A 21,945-nucleotide genomic window follows, 5' to 3' on the forward strand; every position below is an offset into this window, starting at 1 on the left:
ACGCTTGAGCCCATACCTGTGCCGCATAACTGTAGGTCGTATTTATTTTGGAACATGAAAACATTAGAGGTCAAGACTAAGGTCAATAGATCTATGCATGGATTGACCTGGTCTCGGTCCATGTCAGAAGATGACAGTAGTCGATTAATTGAATCTATGTCCTCTTTGTGTGGTATGGAGATGTTTAAATCTTTCATGTTAAATTATACCAGAAGTGCTTGTTCAGGTACCGGGCCTAGTTGTTTGAGCACATCCAGGAAGTCTCCTGTGTGTTGGGGCTAGCGGAATGCACCAAGTAATAAGAGATGGTATCAAGGTGCGTTCACAGCCCGGGGTACACTGTGCAGAGATGATACCTGCTGCATGGTAATGGTGGAGGTGATATAGCAATATACTAACTGTACACAGGCGGGTTATCTTCACCCGATGTGTACAGAGGCGGACCCTGTTTCTGCACAGGGCCACGCAACATAAACGCCGGAGCCTGTTAATGCTCACAGAGCGGAATCAACTAGAGGATGACTGAAATATAGTGCACCGAGTGCGCGCTGCTCCACTCTGACACATGCCACTAACCACCCAGACTAGGGAGGAAAGCGCTAGACTTGCGCCCGGCACTGCACTGGCGGATGCAGCCGCTATATGCGGTACTGAAGTGCCTAGAGCTGAACGGCACAGTATGGCGCTGAGTAAGGTGCTGTGACTTGGTAGCACAGTGGCGCAAGGCAAAGCCACTAGAAGGCGCTGACACTAAACCCTAACCCTACAAACAAGCACAACCAGAAGGAGGGAGTCTTAATGAGTCAGTCACCAGATCAAGCATCCATCATCACACACATAACTAGCCATAAGAGTGTATACTAGCGCATGGCCGAGCGGCTATGCAACTCTTTTATAGCGGCGTCCTTCCGGGACTCTCCTAGTGGTCCAATCAGAGCAGCAACAGAATCTGCGCATGTGACCTCCGACCTCCAATGAGAGGTCGACCCATGGGCATGCTCAGTAGGAGAAAGACAGGACTTAGTCCCAGGAGCGTCTGCTCGCTGCTGACTCAATCATGGTGTTATAGCTGAGCTGGAAGGAGCAACCAGATGCCTAGTACTAGTCTGGGCAAGATGCTGGGACCGACGCCTCTGCCGAGCAGGAATCTCTGCGGCCACAGAAGAATGGGAGAATGCAGAGGACATGGCTTGCGATTCCCCCAGTCCAGTGGAGGAAACTGGATGCATAACATTAGCCCCCTTCCTAGGGCCCCCCTTCTTGGGCCTCACTTTGCTCAAAGGCCGCCATGAGTAGTGGAGCACAGATGTTCTCCACAGGCTCCCAGGTACGGTCCTCTGGGCCATGACCCTTCCAATCCACCAGATAATACTTTTTGCCACGTACCACCTGGCACCCCACAATGGCCTCTACCTCATACTCATCTGTGGAGGAGCCTGATGTCCCGGCAGATGACTCAGAAAACTGGGACATGTGCACAGGTTTAAGGAGGGAAACGTGGAAGGTGTCGGTGATACCCAGGTGTGGAGGAAGGGCCAGCCGGTAGACCACAGGGTTGACCTGTTCGAGAACCCTGAAGAGGCCTATGAAGCAAGGCACAAACTTAGTGGACTCAACCCGCAGCCTGATGTTACAGGTCGAGAGCCTTACTAAGTCGCCCGGAGAAAAGGTCAGGGCGGGGCGCCGGTGTGCGTCCGTGGACACCCTCAGTCTCTCCTTGGAGGCCCGGATGGCATCCTGGGTGCGATCCCAAATATCACGTGCCTCCACCGCCCAGTCTGCCACCCTGGAGTTGGTGGATGACACGGGCATGGGCACAGGGACGCGCGGATGCTGGCCGTAGTTATGGAGGAATGGGGTCTGACCGGTGGAGTCGGCCACAACATTGTGCAAGGCGAACTCCACCCATGGCAGCAAGGATACCCAGTCATCCTGCCTGGCTGAGACAAAATGTCATAGGTATGTGACCAGGGTCTGGTTGGCCCTCTCTACCAACCCGTTCGTCTCGGGATGATAAGCCGAGGAGAGATTTAGCTCAATGCTGAGCAAGTGACAGAGCTCCCTCCAGAACCAAGATGCAAACTGGTGACCCGGGTCACTGACAATCTTCTCCGGCATGCCGTGTAGGCAAAAGACATGCTTGATGAACAACACTGCCAGGCCCCATGTGGAAGGTAGCTGAGAAAGGGGCACGAGGTGCAACAGCTTTGAAAAATGGTCGGTGACAACCCAAATCACTGTGCTGCCACTGGACTTAGGCAGACCCACCACAAAGTCCATGCCAACCATTGCCCAGGGCCTGTCTGCCACCGACAAGAGGTAAAGTAGCCCAGCGGGCCATTGCTGAGGAGATCTATTCTTGGTGCAGGAGACGCACGACCGAATGTAGTCTCTGACGTCACGGGCCATATGCGGCCACCAGTACATCCTCACCAGGAGCTCAGATGTCTGCTTTGTCCCAAAGTGTCCACCCAGCCTGGAAAATGAGCCCAAGATAGAACCTCTGGTCGCAGATGGGCAGGGACAAAAGTCTTGCCTGGGGTACTGACTCAAGGGCGACTGGAGCCACTGTCCTCAGGCTCTCAGAGCAATCAGCCGAGACTCCTCCCCCTCCAGGAGATGTCTCCACTCCAAGAAGGCCAACTTCATTGCTAGCAACTCCCTGTCCCCGATGGAATAGGTCCTCTCTGCCAGCGAAAAGGTCTTGGAGAAAAAGAAGCAAGGCTGCTTCCGACCTTGAGCATCCTTCTGGAAGAAGACTGCTCCAGCACCGACGGAAGAGGCATCCACCTCCAAGATGAACGGCTGATCTACATCTGGACGATGTAGAATGGCAGTGCTAGCAAAGTGGGTGTTGATGGAGGAGAAGGCCTTGGAGACCTGTTCTGACCACAACTTGGGGTTTGCTCCCTTCTTGGTGAGGGCCACCAAGGGAGCTACCAAGGTGGAGAAGTGGGGAATGAACTGGCGATAGTAATTAATGTACCCCAAAAAGCACTGCACCGATTTGAGTGAGGTTCCTGCCAATCTATTACCTCCTGCACCTTGGCAGGATCCATAGCAAAACCCTGGGCAGAGATGATATAGCCCAGGAAAGGAAAGGACTCCTGCTCAAACAGGCACTTCTCCAACTTGGCATAGAGGGAGTTAGCTCATAAGCGGTCAAAGACTTTGCAAACCTCTCTCCAGTGGGAGTCCAAATCTGGAGAGAAGATGAGAATATCATCCAGATAGACAACCATCGAAGTGGAGAGCATATCCCGAAAGATATCATTTACAAAGTCCTGGAAGATGGCCGGAGCATTACAGAGCCCAAAGGCCATAATGGCCATCCCTGGCATTAAATGCCATCTTCCATTCATCCCTCTCATGGATGCATATCAGGTTATCGGCGCCCCGCAGATCTAATTTGGTGAAAACTCTCGCTCCTGGTAATCTATCAAACAGTTCTGAAATCAGGGGCAGAGGAAACTTTTTTAATAGTGATAGCGTTAAGACTAGTGTTGAGCTTTCCGATACCGCAAGTATCGGGTATCGGCTAATATTAGCTGTATCGGAATTCTGATACTGACTTCCGATACTTTTTTCGCATCGGATATCGGAATCGGAAGTTCCCATAAAGCTATCAGCCTGCTTGATTTGATTCAGCCAATGGGAATCCTCAGAAGTGTGGGCACATCATGTTAGGCATGTTAACTATTGGCATGGCTGTGATTGGCTGCTGAAATGACGTCATCATGATGCGCAGTCTGTGCGCATCATGATGCGCGATCTGTGCCGACTGCGGGGGGTCTGTGCGGGCCTCTCGGGTGCCTGTGTCGGCTGCCGGTGGTCTGTACGGGTCTGCCGGGTGCCTGTGCTGGCTGCCGGTGGTCTGTGCGGGCCTCTCGGGGGTCTGTGCCGACTGCCGGATGCCTGTGCCGGCTGCCGGTGGTCTATGCGGGCCTCTCGCGGGTTTGTGCCGGCTGCCGGTGGTCTGTGCGGGCCTGCCGGGGGTCTGTGCGGGCTGCCGGGGGTCTGTACGGGCCTGCTGGGGGGGCTTGTGCTGGCTGCCGGTGGTCTGTGCGGGCCTGCCAGGGGTCTTGTGTGTGTGCAGGCATCGTCAGATGGGACTACAAGTCCCATCGGGCGATGCCTGCTACACTGACAGTGATTCACACATTAGCCAATGATGGGACAGTAGTAGTCCCATCATCCGGCTAATGTGTTGAATGTAAAAAAAATAAAAAAACATACTACATACATACTACATACATACAACATATATACATACTACATACATACTATATACATACTACATACATACTACATACATACATACTACATACAACATACATACTACATACATACTACATACATGCTACATACATACATGCTATATACACACTACATACATACTACATACCTACTACATACATATTACAGATATACATACTACATACATACTATATACATACATACTACATACTACATACATACAACATACATATATACTACATACATACTACATACATACTATATACATACTACATATATACATACTACATACATACTACATGCATTTTGCATACATGCTACATATATACTACATTCATACTACATATATACATACTACATACATACTATATACATACTACATATATACTACATACATACATACTACATACATACAACATACATACTACATACATACTACATACATGCTACATACATACATACTACATACATACATACAACATACATATATACTACATACATACTACATACATATTACATACATGCTACATACATACTACATATATACATACTACATACATGCTACATACATACTACATATATACAACATTCATACAACATACATACATACATACATGCTACATATATATACAACATACTACATACATGCTACATATATACTACATTCATACAACATACATATATACTACATACTACATATATACTACATACAACATACATACATACTACATACTACATACATGCTTCATATATACTACATTCATACAACATACATATATACTACATACATGCTACATATATACTACATTCATACAACATACATACATACTACATACTACATACATGCTTCATATATACTACATTCATACAACATACATACATACTACATATATACATACTACATACATGCTACATATATACTACATTCATACAACATACATACATACTACATACATGCTACATATATACTACATTCATACATACATACTACATACATGCTGCATATATACTACATTCATGCAACATACATAGATACTACATACATGCTACATATATACTACATTCATACAACATACATATATACTACATACATGCTACATACATACTACATACATACAACATGCTACAGACATGCAACATACATACTACATACTGCATACATACAACATACATACATTCATACAATACATACATAGACATACAGTACATACAACATAGAGTACATACTCACCAATACTTGTCACATTGTTCCCCGAAGCCAGTGTCATCTAAGGAAAAATATGAAAATAACAAACAAGCCATATAACCCCTGATCTGCAGAAATCCATGCGTGTCCCACGCCGATCTCCCGTGGAGAGCAGCAGCATCAGCTGATGCGACCGCTCTCTAGGGGCTCAAGGAATCCAGTGTTGGGAGGTAGGTATCCTTCCGCACTGTATTCCTCTGCCACTGTAAAAAAAATAGTCCCTAGTCTCACTTTTGTCATTGCTGTGTGAAAAAGTTTCCACGCAGCATTTGCCATAAAGTGAGACCAGGGACTATTTTTTTACAGTGGCAGAGGAATACAGTGCGGAAGGATACCTACCTCCCGACACTGGATTCCTGAGCCCCGTAGAGAGCGGTCGCATCAGCTGATGCTGCTGCTCTCCATGGGAGATAGGCGTGGGACACTCACTCGTGGATTTCTGCGGATCAGGGAGTATTTGGTGGTTTGCTATTTTCATATTTTTCCTTAGCTGACACTGGCTTCGGGGATCAAAGTGACAAGTATTGGTGAGTATGTACTCTGTGTTATATGTACTGTATGCCTATTGCCTATGTATGTATTGTATGAATGTATTGTATGCAGTATGTATGTTGTATATCTGTAGCATGTTGTATGTATGTATGTATGTAGTATATATTTATGTTGTATGAATGTAGTATATATGTAGTATGTATGTAGTATGTATGTACTATGTATGTTGTATGTAGTATGTATGTTGTATGAATGTAGTATATATGCAGTATGTATAATGTATGAATGTAGGATATATGTAGTATGTATGTAGTATGTATGTACTATGTATGTATGTTGTATGTAGTTTGTATGTTGTATGAATATAGTATATATGAAGCATGTATGTAGTATGTATGTATGTTGTATGAATGTAGTATATATGTAGCATGTATGTAGTATGTAGTATATATGTATGTTGTATACATGTAGCATGTATGTATGTATGTTGTATGAATGTTGTATATATGTAGTATGTATATAGCATGTATGTATATATGTAGCATGTATGTTGTATATATGTAGTATGTATGTAGTATGTATATATGTAGTATGTATGTAGTATGTATATATGTAGTATGTATGTAGTATGTATGTAGTATGTTTTTTTTTTGTTTTTTACATTCAACACAATAGCCGGATGATGGGACTACTACTGTCCCATCATTGGCTAATGTGTTAATCACTGTCAGTGTAGCAGGCATCATCCGATGGGACTTGTAGTCCCATCGGACGATGCCTGCACACACACAAGACCCCCGGCAGGCCCATGCAGACCACCGACAGCCGGCACAGGCCCCCGAGAGGCCCATACAGACCACCGGCAGCCAGCACAGGCCCCCGGCAGGCCGGCACAGACCCCCAAGAGGCCCATACAGACCACCGACAGGCGCTCAGGCCCCCGACAGGCCGGCACAGGCCCCCGAGAGGCCCGTACAGACCACAGAGAGGCCCGTACAGACCACCGAGAGGCCCGTACAGACCCCACCCGCACACACAGACATGCACAGTGTCCGCCCACGCACCGCCCACACTCTTCCCCCCTCCCGAACAGGCTGTACAAGGCAAGAGAGGGGTTTTTTCAATTCCGATATTTCTGTCCCATTGACTTGAATGGGACTTCCGGGATTGGAATTGGCGATACCCGATACTTTTTTAGATCGGCCGATCCATTCCGATATGATATTTTTCAGTATTGGGTGGTATCGCTCAACACTAGTTAAGACCCCTGTAATCGATGCAAGGACATAGCTCTCCATTCTTCTTTTGTGTGAAGAAGAATTCCGCCCCTGCTGGTGACACTGACTTCCTAATGAATCCTCTTGTCAGTAGTGTTGAGCTTTCCGATACCGCAAGTATCGGATATCGGCCGATATTAGCTGTATCGGAATTCCGATACTGACTTCCCATGCTTTTTTCGTATCGGATACCGGAATCAGAAGCTCCCATAAAGCTATCAGCCTGCTCGATTTGATTCAGCCAATGGGAATCCTCAGAAGTGTGGGTACATCCTGTTAGGCATGTTAACTATTGGCATGGCTGTGATTGGCTGCTGAAATGACGTCATCATGATGCGCGGTCTGTGCGCATCATGATGCGCGGTCTGTGCCGACTGCAGGGGGTCTGTGCTGACTGTCGTGGGTCTGTACGGGCCTGCCGGGTGCCTGTGCCGGCTGCCGGTGGTCTGTGCGGGCCTCTCGGGGGTCTGTGCCGACAGCCGGGTGCCTGTGCCGGCTGCCGGTGGTCTGTGTGGGCCTCTTGGGGGTCTGTGCCGACTGCCGGGTGCCTGTGCCGGCTGCCGGTGGTCTGTGCGGGCCTGCTGGTGGTCTTGTGTGGGTGCAGGCATCGTCCGATGGGACTACAAGTCCCATCAGGCGATGCCTGCTACACTGACAGTGATTGACACATTAGCCAATGATGGGACAGTAGTAGTCCCATCATCCGGCTAATGTGTTGAATGTAAAAAAACCCAAAAAACATACTACATACATACATACTACATACATACAACATACATATATACTACATACATACTACATACATACTACATACATACTACATGCACACTACATATATACTACATTCATTTAACATACATATATACTACATACATATTACATACATGCTACATACATACTACATATATACATACTACATACATACTATATACATACTACATACATACTACATACATACTACATACATACAACATACATATATACTACATACATACTACATGCATGCTACATATATACATACTACATACATACTACATATATACTACATTCATACAACATACATATATACTACATACATACTACATACATGCTACATATATACATACTACATACATACTACATACATACTACATATATACTACATTCATACAACATACATATATACTACATACATACTACATACATACTACATACATGCTACATACATACTACATATATACAACATTCATACATGCTACATATATACAACATACATATATACTACATACTACATACATGCTACATATATACTACATTCATACAACATACATATATACTACATACTACATACATACTACATACAACATACATACATACTACATACTACATACATACTACATACAACATACATACTACATACTACATACATGCTTCATATATACTACATTCATACAACATACATATATACTATATACTACATATATGCTACATATATACTACATTCATACAACATACATACATACATACTACATACATGCTTCATATATACTACATTCATACAACATACATGCTGCATACAACATACATACATAGTACATACATACTACATACATACTACATACATGCTACATATATACAACATTCATACATACATACTACATACATGCTACATATATACTACATTCATGCAACATACATACATACTACATACATGCTACATATATACTACATTCATACAACATACATATATACTACATACATGCTACATACATACTACATACATACAACATGCTACAGACATACAACATACATACATACTCAAACAAAAAGCACAGAATGACAAATGTGCAAAAATACCTTGCAATAAGACATAACAGTAGTCAGCAAGTGCTGATAAAAGGTAATAACAAACACAGGGTATTTAGTCTATACGTTTTTTTGCAAAAAAATGTATACCAAGCTGCCTCACCAACGTCAAGGTAACCCGTATTGAAGCAGTCCCTATCTAATGTATTTAATACCTGAACATATGAACTGTGTCTAAATGAGCAGGATTAAGATAGGCGCTTTCTGGTATGGGCACGTGATGCAAGACAGCTCCTTATGTGCATGTCACACAAGAGAGGGGTGGGGTCTCTCAAATCATGCATAAGCATGAAAAAAACTGGATTAAAAACACACATGTGACATGCACAATGTGAACAAGTCTGTTGGACCATGTTCACTCCACCCTGACTCAAACACAAACAAAAAGCACAGAATGACAAATGTGCAAAAATACCTTGCAATAAGACATAACAGTAGTCAGCAAGTGCTGATAAAAGGTAATAACAAACACAGGGTATTTAGTCTATACGTTTTTTTGCAAAAAAATGTATACCAAGCTGCCTCACCAACGTCAAGGTAACCCGTATTGAAGCAGTCCCTATCTAATGTATTTAATACCTGAACATATGAACTGTGTCTAAATGAGCAGGATTAAGATAGGCGCTTTCTGGTATGGGCACATACTACATACTGCATACATACAACATACAAACATTCATACAATACATGCATACTGCATACAATACATTCATACAATACATACATAGACATACAGTACATATAACACAGAGTACATACTCACCAATACTTGTCACATTGTTCCCCGAAGCCAGTGTCATCTAAGGAAAAATATGAAAATAACAAACAAGCCATATACTCCCTGATCCGCAGAAATCCACGAGTGTCCCACGCCGATCTCCCGTGGAGAGCAGCAACATTAGCTGATGCGACCGCTCTCTAAGGGCTCAAGAAATCCAGTGTCGGGAGGTAGGTGTCCTTCCACACTGTATTCCTCCGCCACTGTAAAAAAAATAGTCCCTAGTCTCACTTTTGGCATTGCTGTGTGAAAAAGTTCCTATGCAGCACTTGCCATAAAGTGAGACCAGGGACTATTTTTTTACAGTGGCGGAGGAATACAGTGGGGAAGGAAACCTACCTCCCGACACTGGATTCCTGAGCCCCGTAGAGAGCGGTTGCATCAGCTGATGCTGCTGCTCTCCACGGAAGATCGGCGTGGGACACTCACTCATGGATTTTTGCGGATCAGGGAGTATTTGGTGGTTTGTTATTTTCATATTTTTCCTTAGATGACACTGGCTTCGGGGATCAAAGTGACAAGTAATGGTGAGTATGTACTCTATGTTGTATGTACTGTATGTCTATATGTATGTATTGTATGAATGTATTGTATGTAGTATGTATGTTGTATGTCTGTAGCATGTTGTATGTATGTAGAATATATGTATGTTGTATGAATGTAGTATATATGTAGCATGTATGTAGTATGTATGTATGTATGTACTATGTATGTATGTTGTATGTAGTATGTATGTTGTGTGTATGTAGTATATATGTATGTTGTATGAATGTAGTATATATGTAGTATGTATGTAGTATGTATATATGTAGTATGTATGTAGTATGTATGTAGTATGTATGTAGTATATATATGTAGAATGTATATATGTAGTATGTATGTAGTATGTATATATGTAGTATGTATGTAGTATGTATATATGTAGTATGTATGTAGTATGTATGTAGTATGTATATAAGTATGTATGTATGTAGTATGTATCTATGTAGTATGTATGTAGTATGTATATAGTATGTATATATGTAGTATGTATGTAGTATTTATGTAGTATGTATATATGTAGTATGTATGTAGTATGTATATATGTAGTATGTATGTAGTATTATGTAGTATGTTTTTTTTTTTACATTCAACACATTATCCGGATGATGGGACTACTACTTGCCCATCATTGGCTAATGTGTCAATCACCGTCATGGTAGCAGGCATAGCCCGATGGGACTTGTAGTCCCATCGGACGATGCCTGCACAGACCCCCGCAGCCTGCACAGACCCCCTGGACAGTCAGCACAGCCCCCCGGCAGGCCGGTACAGACCCCCGGCAGTCCGCACAGACCCCCGGGCAGTCGGCACAGACCCCCGGAAGGTCCATACACACCCCTGAGAGGCTGTACAAGGACAGAAAAGGGTTTTTCTTATTCCGATACCGGAAGTCCCATAGACTTGAATGGGACTTCCGGTATCGGAATCGGCGATACCCGATACTTTTTTTAGATCGGCCGATCCATTCCGTTACGATATTTTTCAGTATCGGCTGGTATCGCTCAACACTACTTGTCAGATTCTCCCTGACATATTGAGACATAGCCTCAGTCTCCGGTAGAGATAGGGGATAGACTCAAGCCCGGGGAGGCTCAGCACCAGGCAAGAGATCAATAGGACAGTCTTAGGGGCAATGAGGCAGAAGCGTCTCCACCACCTTCTTGGAGAACACATCTGCAAACTGTCGATAGTGTTTGGAGAGAGAGGAAAGATCTGCGGGGACCTCAGTGGAGGCAACCTAAACAAATTCCCTCAGACATCTACCCTCACAGGATTTACTCCAACTGAGAAATCTCCCCGATGACCACTCTATATGGGAAGAATGATACCACAACCAGGGGACCCCTAGAAGGACCTGATCGATACCCTCAGGCATGACAAGGAGGGATAATGTCTCCTGATGAGATGGAGAAACCGAGAGTATCAACGGGGCGGTCTGGTGGGTAATCTGTGAGGGTAGAGTCGCGCCGTTCACCACTCTGACGGTGACTGGCTTAGATATCATAACCAGGGGTATTGCGTGCCATTGAGCGAAGGCAGATGACATAAAATTGCCCTCCGCTCCGGAGTCCACGCAAACCTCCACCACAAGAGTGGATGAACCAAACTCAAGCGTCCCCTTAAAGGACAGCTAGGAGGAAAACGCCGCAGATTCTAGTGAGCCTCCTCCTACAACTGTGGGCACCGGTTGGCAAGGTGACGAGACTGCAGGCAAACATGACAGACCACAGGTGCTCAGGCCCCATGGCCCCCTGAGGCTCAGACGCCCGATCGGGAGATTCCAGGTGTTTAGCTAGGTGCCAACCTAAACCTCTGCCTACACTGGGACCACTCCAACCTTCGCTCGGTGAAGCGAAGGTCTATACGGGTGGAGACGGTGATAAGCTCCTTCAGGGAGGCTGGAATCTCCCTGGTGGCCAGGGCATCCTTCACATGGTCAGCCAGACCTTTCCAGAAGCCAGAACGAGGACCTTATCTGGCCACTCCAACTCTGAGGCCAGAGTCCGGAACTGGATGGCGAAAGTCGGGACAGGGATGGCAGTGGTCACATGGGAGACAGCCTCCGTGGCTGCCTGAACAGCGACAGCGGTAACATTCGCAACTGAGGCAGAATGGTCTGGAGCCACCAACCTGCCCTCCAGCTGCCGGATGTACCATAGCAGTCGCTGTTCATCCGCCATTACTAGCCAGACCCTGGAGCTAGTATACTGTTAGGGCTAGCGGAATGCACCAAGTAATAAGAGATGGCATTCAGGTGCATTCGCAGCCTGGGGTACACCGTGCAGAGATGTTACCTGCTTGGTAATGGCGGAGGCAATATAGCAATATACTAACTGGACACAGGCGGATTAGCTTCACCCGATGTGTACAGAGGCGGACCCTGTTTCTGCACAGGGCCATGCAACATAAACGCCGGAGCCTGTTAACGCTCACAGAGCTCGGCAAGGTGAGCGCTAGTGTATAGTCACAACACTCTTCCCCAAAGACACAGGGTTAGAGTCCCTCTAGACCAATAACGCTTGACGCTGCAATTGCGGAACCAACTAGAGGATAACTGAAATATAGTGCACCGAGTGTGCGCTGCACCACCCTGACAGATGCCACTAACCACCCAGACTAGGGAGGAAAGCGCTAGACTTGCGCACGGTGCCGCACTGGCAGATGCAGCCGCTACTGTATATGCGGTACTGAAGTGCCTAGAGCTGAACGGCACAGTATGGCGCTGAGTAAGGTGCTGTTACTTGGTAGCACAGTGGCGCAAGACAAAGCCACTAGTAGGGGCTGACTCTAAACCCTAACCCTACAAGCATGCACAACCAGAGGGAGGAAGTCTTAATGAGTCAGTCACCAGTTTCAAGCATCCATCATCACGCCATAAGAGTGTGTATTAGCTCATAGCAAAGCGGCCATGCAACTCTTTAATAGCGACGTCCTTCCGGGACCCTCCTAGTGGTCCAATCAGAGCAGCAACAGGACCTGCGCATGTGACCTCCGACCTCCAATGAGAGGTTGACCCATGGGCATGCTCAGTAGGAGAAACACAGGACTTAGTCCCAGGAGCGTCTGTTCGCTGCTAACTCAAGCATGGTGTTATAGCTCAAACAACGCAAAAAGACTTACAGTATAATCCAAAACAATATTTTTATGAAAGTTCAAAAACATCAATATTAGTCAATATTAGTGATAAAACAGAGGCTACTACTTTATTGCACACAGTAGCCTCTGTTTTATCACTAATTTTGATGTTTTTGAACTTTATTAAAAATATTTTTTTGGATTATACTCTAAGTCTTTGTGTTGTAATTGCTAATCGAGGGTTCTCTGTCCAAATTTATTTCATTGTGGACTATTTGTGCATATTCATGTCATAGTTGAGCCTGAAGGAGGAGCCAGAAGCCTAGCACTAGCCTGGGCAAGACGCTGGGACAGATGCCTCTGCAGCTGCAGAAGAATGGGAGACCGCAGAGGACATGGCTTGAGATTCCCCTTGTTCAGTGAGGGAAACTTGATGCCTAACAATATGTCAAGTAAAAAGGATCGAGTGAGCTGAATTAGCGTGGTGAGAATTTTTTTCAAGGAAAATTGATAGCGGTGACAAAATTGAATCTGTGGAGGCCACTACGGGTCTCCTTGGATGATTGTGTAGATTTTTATGAATCTTTGGGAGAATCTAGAAAACAGGGGTAAGGCCTGTTTCACACTTGCTTTTTTTTGCAGCGCGTTTTTCCCACAAAAAAACGCATTGAAAAAACGCATACAAATGCATACAAACGCTGCGTTTTTTTCAAGCATTTTTATGCGCATGCAGGAAAAAAACGCAGCGTTTTTGTGCGTTTGTATGCGTTTTTTGTGCATTTGCGTTTTTTTACAGATTTTGGAAAAACCCCCCAAAAAAGAAAAAAAAAACATTCAACAACACACAAGACCAATGGGACATCATTGTGGGTGTGGTATGTTAATATATAGACCCTGTCTACAGTATTCTTCACATTTGCTTGATTCTTCTCGTGACCATGGATCTGCGCTGGAAGAGTTTTCACTTCAACTTGGATTTGGACATCGCGATGGCTCAGGCGTATGCAGTTGCTTGCCATGAACAAAGGAAGAGAGAGAGGGAGCGAAGACGGCAGCGGCGGCGTATGTGGATACATCCGATTGTTGAACTCCGGGAGAGCCGTGGGGCATACCACACCCTCTACAGCGAGCTCCAGGCAAACCCGGAGAAATTTATAGATTATATCCGGATGTCCCAAGAAAGTTTCAGGGATTTGCTTGCTCGTGTCCAACAATCCATCCGGAGACAGGACACACAGCTCCGTCGTGCGATTCCTCCTGAGGAACGGCTACTGGTGACATTACGGTATGTAATATTAAACCAAGGGGTGCGGTCTGATGGGTTTTTTTTAAATTTAGTATTCAAAACCTTGGGTAATTAGTTTTCGTGAATGTACTAATATTTTATTTTATAGTTTTTTAAAATAATATACATAAATATTAATTTTACTTCTTTGTCTGTTCACAGATTCCTGGCGACTGGAGAAACCCTATCTTCACTACACTTCCAGTACCGTATTGGAATCTCTACCTTGTCTGGAATTGTAGCGGACACCTGCCGGGCTCTCTGGAATGTTCTTTGTCCAGAATTTCTGCCCCTGCCCACCGCTGAAAAGTGGATGGAAATTGCTGACAAATTCTGGACAGTATGCAATTTTCCCAACTGTTTGGGAGCTGTTGATGGTAAACACATACGGATCATCAAACCCAAAAGAACGGGATCTGAGTACTATAATTACAAAAAGTGCTTTTCAATAGTACTCATGGCCATTGCGGATGCCGGATGTATGTTTGTAGCAGTGGACATTGGAGCATTTGGCCGTAGTAATGACTCACAGGCTTTTAAAAACTCAGACATGGGCCGGAGGTTGTATGGCAACCAATTTAATTTCCCTATGCCACGGCCTCTTCCTCACACCGAAGCTCCGCCACTGCCCTTTGTAATGGTTGGTGATGAGGCTTTTCAAATGTGCGGAAACTTACTGAAACCCTACTCCAGCCGGGACTTGGACCACACCAAAAAAATATTTAATTACAGGCTGACCAGGGCCAGAAGAACTGTCGAGTGTGCTTTTGGGATTCTTGTCTCCAGATGGCGAATTCTGGGCACGGCCATTAATCTTAAACTTGAAACAGTCGATGAGGTGGTGAAGGCCTGTGTGGTTCTACATAACTTTGTGATGGCTAAAGAGCACCCAACCTTTGAACTGGACGTTGATGCTCCTAACCCATTGCCTGAATTCACTCAGCACACTCTCAGGTCATCCGTTGAAGTTGGCCAAATGAGGGACCAATTTGCGGCCTACTTTATTTCTGATGTAGGACGGGTGCACTGGCAAGATGAAATGGTGTAATGTTTTTGTTTGTTTATGGTAATAAAAAACCTTATTTGATACCATTACTGAGTGCACTATATTTTTTAAAATCCAATTAAATAAAAAACTTCCCATGTATAACTGAATTTTTTGATGTTCACACACCTGGGCAGGTAAATACACATATGAGTTAAAATGCAGCATTGCTAGTCTGCGTGAAATATATTGGAACGAGCAAAGCTGCAGGCCATGAATCAGGAAACCAATTTTTTTCAAGAGAAAATTGTCAAACTAGTTGAAAAAAAAGTATGTGATTTTTTCAAAACCCAACCCTCAAAACCCAACCCCACCCAATGAAAGTCAATGGGGAATACAAGTTAGCATTGAGTGGATGAATGTAATCAGCTCAATTCCAACTTTTATTTAAAATTGTGGTAGTGTATAAATAGACAAGTTTCTAGAGTTATTACACTAGGCCTTGGAATGACTATACTAGGCCGTGGTATTTAAAATATGAGTATAGTAGGCCTTGGGCCTACTAGTATAGTCATATGTGAAATACCACGGCCTAGTATAGTCATACCAAGGCCTACTGTAATAACTTGATTTTTACCAACTAGCATCTTGTTTCACAAAAAACAAACTGGTGAAACTTTTTAAGAAAGAAACTTATTTTTTAGACAAGTTTCAACTTTTTGTTTTTCATGAAACCAGATCCAAGTTGGTAAAACTCGAGTTATTACACTAGGCCTTGGTATGACTATACTAGTCCGTGTTATTTCACATATGATTATACTAGGCCTTGGGTTGGTTTTTAACATGTATTTACCCATCAGTGTGTGTGAGCGGCGCAAACAACATTAATGAAACTTTGTAATGGTGAACCACAAATGTAAATTTATTTTTAATCACAAAAATAAACCACAAAATTATATTTTCCGGCGTTTGGGGGCAGATGGTTTCAATTTGGGGGTGTGCAGGGAATATGCAACACTTGCAGTTGAAGACGGTGTTTGAGGGGAAGGGGCAACAAAACTTGTGGGGGAAGGTAGTCCAGTTAAGGGAATTAAACTAGGAACACTTTGGAGGAGAGGAAATCTGATCAGGTACATTTGTTGTAATGGCATGTCGCCGTAGGCTTGTGTGCCTGGACCGACTTTGGCCCAATGTCCGCCTTGATTGATTTCGCCTTGAACTTGGGGCAAATATTGAGTGTAGGTCCCCCGTCTGCTGGGGTGGCTGCTGCTGCTGCTGAGGTGGCTGCTGCTGCTGAGGTGGCTGCTGCTGCTGCTGAGGTGGCTGCTGCTGCTGAGGTGGCTGCTGCTGCTGCTGAGGTGGCTGCTGCTGCTGCTGAGGTGGCTGCTGCTGAGGTGGCTGCTGCTGAGGTGGCTGCTGCTGCTGCTCTTGGATGGCAGTGCTCGTCCTTGCAGGAGGACTGGTGGCGGCAGTGATGGTCCAGGTTTGCGGAGTGGTGGTGGCAGGGCTACTACATGTTGTTGTAGCGGCAGGGCTGTTCCATGTTTGCCTAGTGGTGGCTGAGCTCCACGCATGCATGGGAGTGGCGGTGGTGCTCCAGACAGGAGCAGCGCTTGCCATGGTGGTGTCGGTGAAGTGACCAGCTGCACTCAGACTTGTGGTGGTGTAACGGTGGGTGTCCTGGCTTTGAATAGAGGTGTCCATGCAGTGGTATGCAGCACAAGTCGGTAGTGAGGTGAAGCGAGTCAATGGTGGCACAGGTGGAAATGACACCACTGACTGCTGACCATACCGATTATGCTGCATAGCCTGCAAGAAAGCATTGTTGCAGGCCTGCAGCACATTCAGCTGTTGCTCAGGACTAAGGTGTTCCGCCATGCCCTTTTCAATCTTACTAAAAAAATGGTGTGCTGGTCTGTTGAGGTCGGCCTCCAGACGGTCAAGGCGCTGTTCTACAGAATTGAAGCGGTGTTCAAAGTGGTTAAAACCACGTTCCATGAGTGCAAAACCGCTTTCAACTCTGTCGGACAGCGACTTGAGGCTGGAATTAAAGGCCTCGCTCAAATGCATAAACTCGGGCAAGACATTCCTGTCCAAGGCCCTCTGCCTCTGGCGGGTAGTGCCCGCATAACCAGTGGCAGAGACCTGGGACAGGGGAACACCTGATGGCCCAGCTTCCTGGTCACCAGCTGTGTGTGTGGCTGACCTGCAAGGTGCTTCATAGCTGTCGGATGGCTGGGACGGGTCAGAGGACGTCCGAGGAAGGACCGCTCCAGGGCCAGGTTGCAGGGTGCTGCTCCAGGTGCTGTGGAAGAAAGGAAAATCATTACTACCATGCCTTTACAAGAAGCATCAGCTGTGGATTAGAAAAACACAGATTAATAAAAATAAAAACCCAAAATTTATAATACTTACGATCTCGTGGCAAGGACCGGTCTTAGGAACTGCAACGCGTGATAGTGACGGTATCTAGTTCTGGTCCTTGACGCAGATCCACTGCGAACCTGGCCCTCAGCACGAACATCACTGTTGAAGCGGTCCTTGATCGAACGCCAACGTGTTCGGACTTTGTCCACTGTTGGGAAAAAAAAAACAGTGCCGTCAAGGACAACAGTCACTGCGGCACAATATAGCAATACAATACTCAAAGCAGTCACTGTAGAGCCCGATGACACTGTTGGGTTTCCTGCTAGAATATACCTAGCACGAAACCCAACAGTGCCGTCAAGGACAACAGTCACTGCGGCACAATATAGCAATACAATACTCAAAGCAGTCACTGTAGAGCCCGATGACACTGTTGGGTTTCCTGCTAGAATATACCTAGCACGAAACCCAACAGTGCCGTCAAGGACAACAGTCACTGCGGCACAATACAGAGCAGGGAAATACTCACTAAACGCCTTTTTGGAGGATGCTGTGGCGCTGTCCCAGCCATCCATCAACGCTGCGGCCACCTCATTCCATAGCCGCCGGGTCACCACATTGTCCTTGTACAGCCGGTCACGGCTGTCCCACAACGGCGCACGCTCCTGGACCAGGCTGATGAGCTGCTCATTATCCAGGTAGACGTCTTCATCCCGTTGTGGAACCTAGACAAAACACATTCATTAGAATAATCAAATTTAAATTGAATAAAAAGTTACAAAAAAAAGAAACATAAAAAAGAGTAAAAATAGAAGATAAAAAATAAAGAACATTACAAATCATTTGATACATACATTCCGTATCACCACCGGGACTTGGCTTCGCTGCTCCTGCTCTTCGCCCTCACTAGTCCCGTCCGCAGAAGATGATGATGATGATGTCTTAAAAAAGTTGAAAAAAAGTAAGAGATTTGGAGTAGCAGCAGATATACTTACCAGATGCACGAAAATAATCACCTCACGGTCTGCTTGCGCCAATTCCTGCCGCGATGGGGAATATTCGGATTCTGAAGACATACTGCATGTAAAAATAATAAAAATCATTAGTACATACATAATTTAAAAGGACAGGCATATAATGTAATATACTCACATTCTTGACGCTGAGAAGATGGGTTCCTTGGTGACTGTCTGCTCTCCAATCTGTCAGTGTAGTAGTGGCAGAGTTTTGGCAGGCACCTCCTTTATATAGACTTTTTTTTTTTACTTTAGAAGTTTATAACTAGTACAACAAGTGGACACCACCAAAAAAACGAAGCACTAAAAAAACGCATACATGCGCATGCCAGTGCGCACATATGCGCATCCATAGGCTATAATGGCCATTTTTAGCGCAAAACGTGCGCATACGTGCGCATGCGCTTTTTTGCAGGACCAAAAAATGCAACATGTAGCGTCTGTAAAATACAAACGCACACCCCAAAAAAACGCAGCGCATGAAAATCGCATACGTGCGCATGCCAGCGTGCAGGTATGCGCACCCATGTTAAATATAGGGGAAAAAACGCATGCGCACGTATGCGTTTTTTTCAAGCGCAAAAAAACGCAAATGTGAAACCAGCCTAATAGGGTTGCTTTTAGTTAAGAAATCGCAAGTCTTTGTATCGATTATCCCTAAATCTGAGTATTTTTTTAGGATCACATCAATCTGTCTGCGGATGTTGGAAGTAGGTTCATTGGGTAGCACGGTGAAAACTGAACAATCACTAAGGCTAGGTTCACATTTGCATTCAGGAGGGTCGCGGATGGCTGCCTGCTTTCTCCCTTCTTCCTCCCTGAAGCTCTGCCTACCCCCCACCTACTTCTGTATGCGTCCTGTGTTTCCCTGCATACCTATCTTTAACATTGGGTATGCAGAGACATGCATTGTATGCAGATGCATCCGCATGCAGTGATTTGACGTGTGCGGCGACCGCATGAAAACGCAGAAGTAGGTGGAGCATAGACAGAGCTTCAGGGAGGAAGAAGGGAGGAAGTAGGCAGCCATCAGCAGCCCTCCTGAGTTCAAATGTGAACCTAGCCTAAGTTGTCTATAGATTTCGGAAATGTAATGAGATGAGTTCATGATGACAATAGCGCCCCCTTTATCTGCAGGTTTAATGTTCAGAATTTGATCATCCGGTAGAGATCTGAGGGCTTGTCGATCAAGGGATGAGAGATTTGGTGGGTTGTGTAGCTGACCTAGACTAATATCTTTGCACAGATCAGAGAAAGAATTATTGACAAATTCAATAAAAGTCTCTAAGGCGTGAGAGTCATGAAGTGGCCTAAAAAAACTTTTTGCTTTATGAACGAGGCTCGCTGCTGGGAGTAGTCTTGGATTGTCAATCTCCATGACAGGGTCCCTTACTCGTCGGGATTTAGAAAAATGAACGTTAAGTCTAAGGCGACGATAAAACTTTTGTAAGTCCTTCTCGAGATCAAAAGTCCTATATCTATAGGACGGGCGAAAAGATAGACCTTTTTGTAGTACGTTGTATTTGGCAATCCCTAGCGTTTTACAGGAAATATTGACTACCAGCGGCCAAGTAACGCACGTCCATCACACGTTCACTTCCGCTAGGCCCTGATAGACTGTTCTCCCGAGATAGTACCGCCCCTTCCTTTTTTCTTCCGAGACACCATGCTTTCCTGCACAGCTGACTAGCGGGGGATACCATATCACTGCAGGACGCATACGAACACGGTGTCCTATTTCATGTGAGCCACACTTTCCGTCGAGACCCTCTTCTCTCTATTGCTTCCTATGCCACAAGTCTTCTCTATGTTCTCTGCCACACAGGCCAAACAGGCAGAAGAGATCTTTGGACACTGATAGTCACAGTGCATTGTGCTCATTTAAAGTGGTTGGCTACGTTTATGTTAATGCTATCCTCTTATCACACCTTAGATAAGACCATTAGTCACTATGTTTACCACCTTTCTTCATAGATATATGGCTACTTCCAACTCACTATATTGGACGAGACTACACATATTCACTGCAGTCTGGTAGGTGATAATTCCTCCTTCCTTGTGCTCTCCTCTTTGATAGGGTGTTATTATCCCCAATACTTACAACCATTTAGTCCTAAATACTGTCTGAATGTCTATTTTTTGGAGCAATATTTATATGGATTTCACTGCATTGATATACATGCTACATTACATGACAAATGTATTATTATCTTTTGGCTGTTGTATATAATTTCGCTGTGTTCGCTTATTTTGTTCAGTTTAATGGGCTCTGTTTTTGTAACAGTTTATTATGGAATTTTTTCAATTTTTAGTAACTGATGAAGGCCAAATTAGGCTGAAACGTTTTATTTTGATTTCTGACTGCATTAAAATACAAGAAATTATCCAAAGTTGAGTGCCTAGTTTCTTTCTGACTGATCCCTCACTGACCTGCCCCCTAATTTGCACAATGAATATCTGTATATACTTAAAAATTCTTCTGCAGGCAGGTGCCGGCCGTGGCACCTGCGCTGCAGCATAATCACATGGTAACTGTGCACTTAATCCCTTTTGCAGATTTACTTGAGTGAGAAAAAATAGTCATTTTGAAAATGGCGCCTGATGCACCTGCGCAGTAGCAGCTATTGGTTTGTATAGAGATCCAATAGCTGCTGTTGCGCATGCGCCAGTGGCGCCATCTTGCTGGAGAAGAAAAAAAGTCTTCCTCCAAGGTCGTGCCACCCACACCTGCCCAACAACAGCTATCGAATCGCTGAGGGTCAGTGACCTGCCAGCAGCC

At 44.9% G+C, this 21,945-nt stretch overlaps 1 protein-coding gene across 1 annotated transcript in view; it reads right to left on the reverse strand.

The window, feature by feature from the left end:
- LOC141092737 (uncharacterized) overlaps nt 1-19,095 on the reverse strand; it is a 33,266-nt gene extending 14,171 nt beyond the window's left edge. Inside the window, exons 1-3 of the mRNA XM_073579127.1 lie at nt 18,680-19,095; nt 18,199-18,358; nt 17,099-18,088 (exon numbers count right to left, since the gene is read on the reverse strand). Of these exons, the coding sequence (XP_073435228.1) occupies nt 17,099-18,088; nt 18,199-18,358; nt 18,680-18,725 (1,196 nt within the window). The 5' untranslated portion in view covers nt 18,726-19,095. The remainder of the gene's footprint in view (nt 1-17,098; nt 18,089-18,198; nt 18,359-18,679) is intronic.
- Between the last annotated feature and the right edge of the window lie 2,850 nt (nt 19,096-21,945).

This window comes from Dendrobates tinctorius, unplaced genomic scaffold, assembly GCF_039654945.1.
Source record: "Dendrobates tinctorius isolate UK_male_01 unplaced genomic scaffold, ASM3965494v1 ptg000060l, whole genome shotgun sequence".
Taxonomy (NCBI): domain Eukaryota; kingdom Metazoa; phylum Chordata; class Amphibia; order Anura; family Dendrobatidae; genus Dendrobates; species Dendrobates tinctorius.